This window comes from Miscanthus floridulus, chromosome 5, assembly GCF_019320115.1.
Source record: "Miscanthus floridulus cultivar M001 chromosome 5, ASM1932011v1, whole genome shotgun sequence".
In the NCBI taxonomy this organism is placed as follows: domain Eukaryota; kingdom Viridiplantae; phylum Streptophyta; class Magnoliopsida; order Poales; family Poaceae; genus Miscanthus; species Miscanthus floridulus.
Window position 1 is genome coordinate 2,846,913 of NC_089584.1, and position 11,093 is coordinate 2,858,005.

Consider the following 11,093-nt stretch of genomic DNA (forward strand, 5'->3'; position numbering starts at 1 on the left):
GAGGAGAATGGACTAAGAGATGGGGCCACGGGCGCAGCGCAAGGCTCTTTCAACTTCGGACGGCAGCAAATACGTCCATACAGAAAGGCGAACAGTACGCATACGCCTGCCAGTGGCCCCAAGTAGCTGGAAGACGTAAAAAATGGCGAAACTCAGTGAAACGTTGAATTATAATGGTAAATCTCAAAATAGATGAATTTTAATGGTACATCTCAAAGTTCTGAGAATTGTAATGGTACCAATCCAAATAACCAAAAAAACCTACGTGATGGAGGGCGCAGAAGGAGTTTTATGCGGTAGAAACACGTAAGATGTAAGATCGGTAGGTGGTCCACTGATGAATGATATGGAGCGTTAGATCTAAAGGCTTAATTCATCTTACGGTTCTTATGTAAGGTGGGTGGGTAAACAAATTTTGGGTGAACGATATTTTCAATTCCTTCACTCCTTTATAGTATAGATTATGCAATCATGAAAACTTTAAACCATAAGCAATATTGCTCCAAATCTAAAACAGACTGAATTCTACACTTTAATCATTTTTTTGCCAGGGGTATCACTTATAATAACATCATTAAAGTCCCGTTTGCTGGTCTAAAACTTGACTGAAAAACACTGTTCCGGCTGAATTGTTGTGAGAAAAAATACTGTTTAACTGATTTGATAAATAGTAAACTAAGAAGGGAAACCAGCCTGGCTGGCTGGTCTGAACCAGGACCAGCCAACGGCCCCTAAGTGTCTAGACTAACGGAAAGGCCATATGGGTATCTAAACTTAGTTTTCGGGACTAGTAGATGAGTTAAAAAAAAAGGGTCATGAAAGAAGCCGGACCTTTTTTAAAGGGCCTCACGGGTAGTTCTCTCTATGTAATTTTCTGATCCAGTTCTAAGATTTGGGCCAAATGCTGTAGTCTTCCGGCCCAACATAGACAGGAGAGAGGCACGACATCTAGCGAAGCACGGCGCCCGTCCGACTCCCCGACCTTCTCTCCGTTACTCCATAACCCTAGCCGCCGGCCACCGGGCGCCGTCTTCCGCGGCTCCGCCGCCCGCCGGTACTCCCTCCCGCAGTCGCCCGTACCTCCACCCCGCAGGGCGCACACCGTAGCTGTATCGACCAGACCACTTCGTTCGTAGGCTAGCCTTGCTCGCTTCTCGTCGTCGCCACGATGTCGTCGGAGCCTCCACCTGCCCCCTCTGCCGCCGCCGCAGTGGAACTAGCTGCTGACCTTTCCGCCGCCACCCTCAGCAAGAAGCAGCAGAAGAAGGACGCCAGGAAGGCGGAGAAGGCTGAGAAGGCGGCGCAGCGCCAGCAGCAGCCGGCGGATCCCGAGGACCCATTCGCTGCCAACTACGGCGATGTCCCCGTTGAGGAGATCCAGTCAAAGGCCATCTCCGGCCGCTCGTGGTCCCAAATCGGCGACCTCGACGACTCTGCTGCGGGCCGCTCCGTGCTTATCCGCGGAGCCGCGCAGGTAATCCGCCCTGTCAGCAAGAAGATGGCTTTCGTCGTGCTGCGCCAGAGCATGAGCACCGTGCAGTGCGTGCTCGTCGCTAGCGCCGACGCCGGCGTCAGCACGCAGATGGTGCGCTTCGCCACCGCCCTCAGCAAGGAGTCCATCGTCGACGTTGAGGGCGTTGTCTCCCTCCCCAAGGAGCCCCTCAAGGCCACCACACAGCAGGTTCGTCTGACTTATCTCCTGCTTTGTAATTCATTCATGGCTTCACGCAGATATGGTAATTTCTTATCACCACGAGTAGTAAAACCGGTACCAACTGATCCGATACATGTGAGCAGTATATTTCCTGATTTCTCTAGGATGATAAATTTTTTTGGAAGTGGCTAGGCTGATGAATTAACATGGGATGAATATGTTGTTTGTACATATGCATGTTGGATTGTTGTCAGTATCAATTAGGTTTGCTGACGTAGCCTAATTCACGCTTCAATCTACTGCATGCTTCTGTAAACATGGTTTGTTTCGATCCCGTGACTGTCTATATTCAACTAATGAATGGATTGTCTCTGTGGTCGCTTTGGATGTAATCTATAGGTTGAGATTCAATTAAGGAAGATCTATTGCATCAATAGGGCTATCCCGACCCTTCCAATTAACCTTGAAGACGCGGCTCGGAGTGAGGCAGATTTTGAGAAGGCTGAACTGGTATGCCTTATGCACATCCTGTGATTTCCCTTGCATTCTGTTTCAAGGAAGCACTCAATTTTGTGCTTAGCCTTTCTGCCTATGAATTTTAGATTCATATATTGAAGTTCTTTAAATTGACTATTCCTAATTCCTATGATTGAAGGCTGGAGAAAAGCTTGTTCGTGTTGGTCAAGATACCCGCTTGAACTACAGAGCTATCGATCTACGAACACCCTCTAATCAAGCCGTATTCCGGATCCAGTGTCAAGTTGAAAACGTGAGTGTTCCATACTATTTTATCGCTAATCTGTTACCATTCATGTATGTATTGTGCTGCAGGAGATAGCATGCTATATGATTTATGTTTTAGGCTTTAACTAGCTTTGTTATTTGTTTGGTGACTATACTAGAATCATGCCCGTGTGTTGCAACGGGAAAAAACAATCATATGATAATTTATGTTTGAAATGTATGTTATACTATTAGAATATAATACTTGAGTGTAATGTGAGAGCTAGAGGCCAAGAGTATCGCACACTCCTTCCATCCTTTGTCCTACGGGTAGACCTAGATGCTTGTATGGCTTTGTTTCCCCAAGCTAGATAATTGGGTACTAATAAAATCTGGATGTTTGAGACGTGTAATACTCCAAATGCACAGGGACACACGTGCAAAAGCTCCTTGCAACCCCCGTCTCCTTAATGTTCAAATATATTCCACTGAAAACAGAAAAGGTAAAAACATAGCTGTTCAAAAATATATTCCATTGAAAGCTGAAAACAGAGCATATAATTTCAGCAAACCAGAGCATTCCTAGCTCCACCTCGTGCCGGGAGGTCATTATCAGCCCTTTCAATCATCGAGAACAGGGACTACGCCGTCATCGTGGACACCAAGCTCCTGGGAGCACTGCCCCTGCTAATGGGAGCAGGCTATTTAACAAGAGCATTGAGAGAGGATAAGCAATCTCATTAACTGCACTAAACAGCGTCAAGTAGCAAACAAGTAATGGTAACCTGAGACCAAAACATTGAAATATTTTGTGGTAACCTCAAGTTGCAAATAGTTAGTTCTATCCTTTTTTTTTGGCAAGAAAAGACGCAAAAGTAGTAACCTCAGTTCATAGCATTAGCAATTATATATTTTAGACTTTTTTTTGGATCAATTGCTTTTTCTTACCAATGACACCTAGTTTTGAGTTCATCTGACAAACAAAATCTACAGGGTAAAGTTGAACATTTTTTACCACAGAAGTTGGTACTAAACATTTGAACTTTTTCCGATTTTACCAATCATAGTATATCAATCCATGGCAAACCAATTATACTTATTGAGATGTTAAGATGCAAACAGATTTGCATCGACAAATGGGGCTTTGTCATCACGTCCTCTTTGGCTGCATAGTATGTCATCTATTCAGATCAACGAATTACTGTTCATAGTCACCAAACCATGTTAGATTGTTTTCACGTTGTCATCTGTTCTCTAAAATTTATACAGAGTATTTTATCCCTTGCACAAATATGCACGGCAAAGTGATTAAACTGACCGCTTTATTACCAAACAATGTTAGCATGCTATCATTCTTACTGTTTTATCTGCTGTAATTTTTGGGAACTTGCCTTGAATAAGAAGCAAAGAATTTTTTTTCAAAGGTTGGCAAAAAGAAGCAAATAAAATAATGGTGGAAACTATTACAATCCCGTATCTCTAGGTGAGAGATCACATGCACCTTGAGGTTGTGTACTAAACATTAATCTTCAGACTTTCGAGTCATATCAAACGACATCAGTAGACTTTAGGACCTGGGATAGTAGCAATAGCTGAATGCCGTTATTGATGCACTGAAATCTTAGGACATTTGTCTTTCATTCAGTAGTCAGTACGCACATGTTTTACTGGCATCTCTGTACGTACATCCCACTCATCCTATTCCTATAATCTTGTTCCGAAAAGGAATCAGAGTGCAAGCTTGAGGTGGTCATTGTAGGCGTTTGGCCGGTGTTATGGCTCCGGGCCACGGAGACGCAGACCTGCCCGATGTGCTTGCCACCGATCGCATATGTTCCTGCACCTTGCGTTGCTGCTGCGGCTGCGAGGTGAAGCAGGACCACCACCTTGTCCGCCAGGACATCATCTAGCATCAGCACACGCCCTCCGCACCAGCGTCGCTTGCACGGCCCGCTGCAAGTTGTCCTGCACCAGAACCTCATCGCCCGCGGCCTCCAGGGCGACGAAGTGCCCGCCTCGGGGCTCTCGGATCCCGGCCCTGAACTGTCTGCCCGCGCTGCGAGAGGAGTCTGGTTGGCGCAAGCATTCAAGGGAACAAAGAAGGGTTGGCCTAACGTGGCATCCACAGTTATTGGGCTGGGCCGTATCGAGCAAACCGGCCAGATACGTTGTTGGTTGATGCACGGGATTACTGGGTGACGGGGCGGGGGTGGGTGGGGCGATTAACCGCGCTGATGATAACACTCGAGATTTTTTAGGTGTAGCGACTGAGTCTGCAAAACCTTCATACTTCCAGAACAGAATAATTTTCTTCTATACAAGGCTGTTGTGTCTTAGGTGCCAGACTTGAATTTGGCATATGCTAACAAGTGGAATAACATTAATCGTAGTACATTATCTAACAAGTGGAATGTGATTCTGTCTAATTGTTCACAGTAGTTTTCACTTTTCAACATTCAGCATGAGTCGTTTATTGTTCAAAGCTGTTTTCTGTTTTCATTTTCATATCTCCATTTTACATCAGTGGTGTGTCAAGGCGCCAAGCATATGGATTTTTTTATTATCTAATTTTTAACATATACTGTTCTTTCTACTTATTTTGATGCATTCTTTTTTGCTTAACATGTGCAGAAATTCAGAGAATTTTTGTTGTCAAAGGACTTTGTTGGGATCCACACCCCAAAATTGATTTCTGGATCTAGTGAAGGAGGTGCAGCTGTATTCAAGCTTTTTTACAATGGTCAACCTGCTTGTTTAGCACAGTCTCCTCAGTTGTACAAGCAAATGGCTATCTGTGGTGGTTTTGAACGAGTATTTGAGGTTGGCCCTGTGTTTAGAGCAGAAAATTCAAACACACACAGGCATCTCTGTGAGTTTGTTGGTCTTGATGCTGAAATGGAGATTAAGGAGCATTATTTTGAGGTAAGATTGTAAGAAGAATGCATTATTTAATTGTCTGAAGCAGTCATTGTTAATTATATTTTTTTACACAGGTCTGTGACATTATAGATGGCTTATTCGTATCAATATTTAAACACTTGACTGAAAACTGCAAGAAAGAACTCGAAACAATAAACAGGCAGTATCCGTTTGAACCTCTGAAGGTAAAAATTCTTGCTTGTTTTGTAATTTGACTATGCAGTTCTCTGGGTTCTGTAGCTCAAGAGATTGACAGATCACTAACAATGTTATGCAGTATCTAGACAAAACCTTGAAGCTCACTTATGAGGAAGGGGTTGAAATGTTGAAGGTACATACTTGCAGCTGTCTCTTGCATAGTCTAGGCTTGCTCTGTGTAGCATATATAAATATATGATCATGAAATAAATCTAGTTGCTATTTCCTCTGATCCCTAATATGAGTCCATAGCCATCTCAGACTCAAACCAAATACAGGTCCATCAGCAAATCCAATGCAACTTTTTTTTATCTCCACTTCCCTGTGTTGCCCCTATTTAAATACACCTAATAATAAATGAAGTAAACAAGCTAACTACTTTTTCTATAGCAATGATAGCAGCAATTGGATCTTTTCTCCACCCACCTTAATTTGTGTACGCAAGTCCAAATGGACTTATCTAAGTCAGTGGAAGTAGTTGCTACTGCTAATTTTGTTATAGGCAAAATCAGACTATACATTGTTGATTTATCTAATCAACAGGAAGCCGGAACAGAAATTGAGCCTATGGGTGACCTCAATACTGAAGCTGAGAAAAAACTTGGTCGGCTTGTCAGGGAAAAGTATGTAAACTCTACAGCCCTATTATGTTTCACTAATTTATATTTTGATAATAACAACTTTCTTTGTTATTTGTAGGTATAACACAGATTTTTTCATCTTGTATCGATATCCTTTGGCTGTACGTCCATTCTACACCATGCCTTGCTATGACAACCCAGCTTACACCAATTCTTTTGATGTCTTCATTCGAGGTAAGCACTACAATTGTAAATGTTGTTTCTGACGCCATGTAGTAATTTGGCATGCCTCTTGATCATGTAAATAAGTGTATTTGGGCAAGCCTTTTCTTTTGTAAGTATATGCGATGCCTCTTTAACTGCTGTAGTGTTTTATATGCAATTATATGCATAAAGAAATAATTTGATTTCTGATTCCTATTTGTAACAGTAAAAGTAAACTATATGTTTTCTTGTTCTATAAATGTATCTCTATTGCTTTTTATTTATAATAATAAAATGTGCATGGGCAGGACTTGTTCTTCCTAAACTGTTAAGAGTTAGGTTGTCTCCTTTGGGTTTGAGCTGTATAAATAGCTTGTTTTATTGTTCAGCGTTACACCCTTACTGCTAGGGTTGTACTTCCCGTTATACTTAGCTGTTATGTTTACTTCAGTGAACTTAAAACATGTTGCTGGACTCCTCTATTCCTGTTTGTCTCTTGGGAATGCAATTTGACCTTGATGAAGTCATTTCCCACTGGATGATCCGTTCACTTTCAGCTATTTCCTAACAAATACATTAGTGTTAGTATTGTCAAATAATTGAAATTTTGTTTCAACATGCTGCAATTTAAGCTTCCTCTAGAATTTTCTTTCACTTAAGCAAATGTATTTGTTTCATTAAAGCTAATGCGCTTGTCCTTTTGAACTTCAAATATAACTCATGGACATCCAAATAATGAGCTGAACCAATTTCGCTGATGTTACAGGCGAGGAGATAATATCTGGAGCACAAAGGATACACACTCCTGAGCTGTTGGCCAAGCGTGCAACAGAGTGTGGAATTGATGTGAGCACTATCTCGGCCTACATTGAATCCTTCAGGTATGTTGCTTGCCTATACCATGCTCAAAATCTTGAATCTTGATCAGTTGGGGTACACTTTCTCGCCTAGCCTCCTTTGTTTGGTACTCATGTTGACATATATGTTTCCCTGCCCATTGTAGCTATGGTGTACCTCCACACGGTGGTTTCGGGGTGGGCTTGGAGAGGGTCGTGATGCTGTTCTGCGCCCTAAACAACATCAGGAAGACCTCAATGTTCCCCCGCGACCCGCAGAGGCTTGTGCCGTAATTTCCTGATTCCAAGCCTGAGCCTGCAAGTGGTGTCACTAAGCGTACGGGTTGTTCCGATGTTCTTACCATCATCGTTAACTTGCAATCTCAGCTACTGAACCCGGTTGCTGCAGTTCAGAGTTCCTGTTAAATTCACAAAGCTACTTGTATCTATTAGATTGCTGAAACCAACAACAATAAATTCACAAAGCTACTTGTATCTATTAGATTGCTGAAACCAACAACAATACGATCCTTTTGGGCTTTTCTTCCCACCTCACGTATTGCTCTGGTCTGATTGTTGTTAAGTGCAAGTATTGCTCAGTTCTTTGTGCTCAGGCCTGATTGTTGGTATATACCAAGGGCTTCAGTTCCTAAGACTAAACGAGTGAGTTTTTTTGTTTTTGTTTTTGGAGAGCCGGCAGGAGTTCTGCCCGGCATAGTGAAGAAGAATTGTGCTACGAGTAGTCGCCAAAAGAAAGAAAGAAAGAATTGTGCTACGAGTGAATTCGTCGTCCGTTAGATGGCTTGATTCTAGGTTCATCCCTTTTTCTTTTTGTTCTTTATTTGCCGGGAAGGCTCATACCTTTTTCTTTTTCTTCTTTATTTGCCGGGAAGTGTAATAAAGTGTAATGATAAAATCCATCATGTTGTCCTCTTTGTGAGTAGCAACATACCTTCTGTTGAGAACAAAGAGAATTCAAACAAAATAGACCTTTAACTTCTCTTAAATATATTACCATTTCATAAAAAAAATCAATATTATCTCATAGCCATGTAAAATGATGTGAGTTTTATGTTCTAAACATTTATATAATTTTATTAAAAACCAATTTTATCTCATAGCCACGTAAAATGATGTGAGTTTATGTTCTAAACATTTATATAATTTTATTATATAATTTTGATTAGTTATTTGTCAAAGTTTGGATGGAAAACAAAAACCCGATTAGTTATTTGTCAAATTTTATTATATAGCCTACTCCAAAACACGCTTATGTGAAAAAGAAAACCCGATTTGGCCTAGCCTGTTCATTTGGCTGTGGCTTGTCGTAAACGATCGTAAATTTTTAGCCGGAACAATATTTTTCTCTCAATAAATCAGCCAGCAGTACTTCTTTACGAACCAGCAACGATACGAACCAGCGCAATAGGCTGAGGTCTTCCCGACATATATGGGCTGGGTTTTCCGGTTTCACCCGGGTTTGCAACCCAAGCCGCCTGCGCGTGATTAGGTCCGGTTTGGGTTACTCCACCGGTTCCTGACAAAATTAATCCACTGCGTTGGTCTGTTTTGGACGGGTCGCGGGTTTTTCTACCTTGCAACTTTGCAAGTACGATAATGACACGCCGTGGTCGTCCGGACAGATGGACCGACCCACCAGCGTTGCTCACGTGGGCTGTGCCCCGCGCGTCTAAACCTGTGTCGCCCGGTCGCGCTGCGCGTCCTTGTCAACTCCGTGCTCGCTGCTGCCACCTCACCCTCTCCCTCCCGTCGCCCGCGCAGCCTGCTCCCACCCGTCGCGCGCACCGCCTACCCAGCTGAGCCAAGGCCGGTGCTAGTGGTGCTAAAGATGATAGTGCTTGCGCGCCGCCACTGGTGCTGGTGCTGGTGCTAGTGGCGCTCGCACACTGGCTTCCACCCCGATGCCTGGATTCGACCGGTCCCGGCCTTCCCTATGTTGCAAAAAAGCATGTTTGGAGTATTTCAGATGTTTCATATAGATGTTGCACATATTGCAATGGTTATATACATATGTTGCAAGAGTTTGTTCAAAATGTTTCATCTGTTTTAGACGCATGTTGCAAGTGTTTTATCTGAACGTTGCATATGTTGCAATGGCTATGTTGCAAATGTATGTTTTAAATGTTTCATCTGTTTCAGAAGTATGTTGCAATTTGTTTCATCTGAGTGTTGCAAAAGTAAATCTAGATATAAGATTGTTGATTGAGGAAGAAATAGCTTGTGCGGGAGCCATGGCGGTGTCAATGTGGGGATGAGGCGCAAGCCGCGCAACGCCGGTGTGGAAGAGGCGGGGAGTCATGTGAGCGGCGCGGAAGAGGTGGGCGCGAAGCGATATGGAAGAGGCGGGCGAGGCGCCGGTGTGGAAAAGACGAGGCTAAGTCATTTGGGCGGCATGGGCAGTGGAGCGGTCTAAAGCGGAACTGGCTCGGGCAGCGCGTGAACCCGAGAGACCAGGGTGGAGCAGGCGTGGACATCCGGATGCGTGCAACCATCCGGACGTCCGGGCGCTAGTCTTTCTGTTCCAAGTATGGTGTGAGCCTGTGATATGGCCCCAGGCTACAGCAACCGTGCCATTTGGCGTTTCTGCGCACAGCCGCCCTCGGGGAGAGGCCAGCAGGCGAGGCTGGGTGACAAAAGTAAACGAGCTAGGTTAGAAATTAGAATCATGTACCAACAACTAAATACCTGTTTACCTCCAACGTCACTAAGTATGATTGATTCATATAAAAAACAAGGGTAACTGGAGGAGTAGCAACGAACTTAAGAATAAATAGCCACTAATTCATCATTTATCACCGTAGTGCCAACCCACTTAATGCCGTTGAGGTCTCCCGTTATGGGGGACCACTCCTCGACATCTTCTATAGCGGCGTCCATGGGGCAGCGTAGAAGGTCTGCTCATGACTCCAAAGGTTTCCATTCGCCGGCTTTCTTCGCGAGCAGCCCTGGGCTCCGCAAAACAGGAAGACAAGGTACCTTACGCCAAGAGGGCCGGTGGAGCCGTGCAAGGTCGGCCCGTTGACGGAGTCCAGACAGTCATTGCTCGCCAGAGCATTGTTGGCAGCAAAGACCCCGTGCGAGTCCAGCGAGGCCGCGAGGGTCTCTATAACCACGGCCACGGCGTAGCGCTAGTGATTGGGGGTCCAGTGACAGGGAGCATGCGTGCGAGGGTCCACCCTCAGTCCACGGAGGGGCGGGGTGGCGCGTCGAGAGCGTTCCCCCAACAATTTTCAGTGGCAGCTAGCGTCGAAGACTACGCTAATAGACACATATAGTTTGGAGACACATTTATTTTGACTAGAATAGATAACAAACTACTTAAGGTTTTAGTTTACCTTTTCATTAGTTGAACCATTAATTGATCCAGGAAAATTTTATTTGATCCAGTCAAATTTTAATTCTAATCAAAACTATATTAGCAACTTGGTAGCGGAAATCTTTGTCTATTAAAAAGAGTTGAAAGGCCCGTAATATTAGAGTGAGTATTTGTTATTTTATTTTTAACGCGGTGAGAAAAAAACAGGACCGAACGGTGGAAAAAAGAGAAAATAAGAACAGGTGGTAAGAAAAGGCCGTAAGAAAAAAAATCGGGAAGCCGAACGGCGAACGGGAAAAAAATAAAATCGAAAGTTCCTCGGTATCGCGTCCCAGTCGGGCCGTCCCACTGCAGTTTCCTCGCCGCCTTTTCTTTTCCACATTGGTGGGCTGAGAGAATTCCTTATTTGACATCAGACAAATGACCCGTTCCTTTATTGGTCCTCAAAGAATTTTCGTTACATATTTGACATCGAGTTCAACTTTTATTTCTTACATGACACCCCGTTGCATTTTCCATCCGGCCACCGTTAACTGCGCTGTGAAAAGACGATTTTGCCCCTGTGGGCCCCACCACCCTTCTCTCTCCTCTCCTCCTCCAGGCCGCCCCCTCCCCACTCTCGCTCAACCCCCATCTCTCTT

General features: G+C 44.0%; 1 protein-coding gene across 1 annotated transcript; it reads left to right on the forward strand.

The window, feature by feature from the left end:
* Nucleotides 1–941: 941 nt before the first annotated feature.
* LOC136449377 (aspartate--tRNA ligase 2, cytoplasmic-like) lies at nucleotides 942–7,665 on the forward strand. Its single transcript, XM_066449394.1, has 10 exons — nucleotides 942–1,681; nucleotides 2,054–2,164; nucleotides 2,310–2,423; nucleotides 5,009–5,299; nucleotides 5,371–5,481; nucleotides 5,574–5,627; nucleotides 6,038–6,117; nucleotides 6,194–6,309; nucleotides 7,046–7,160; nucleotides 7,283–7,665. The coding sequence occupies exons 1-10, from the start codon at nucleotides 1,169–1,171 to the stop codon at nucleotides 7,407–7,409; spliced, it is 1,632 nt and encodes a 543-aa protein (XP_066305491.1). The 5' UTR covers nucleotides 942–1,168; the 3' UTR covers nucleotides 7,410–7,665.
* Nucleotides 7,666–11,093: the final 3,428 nt, after the last annotated feature.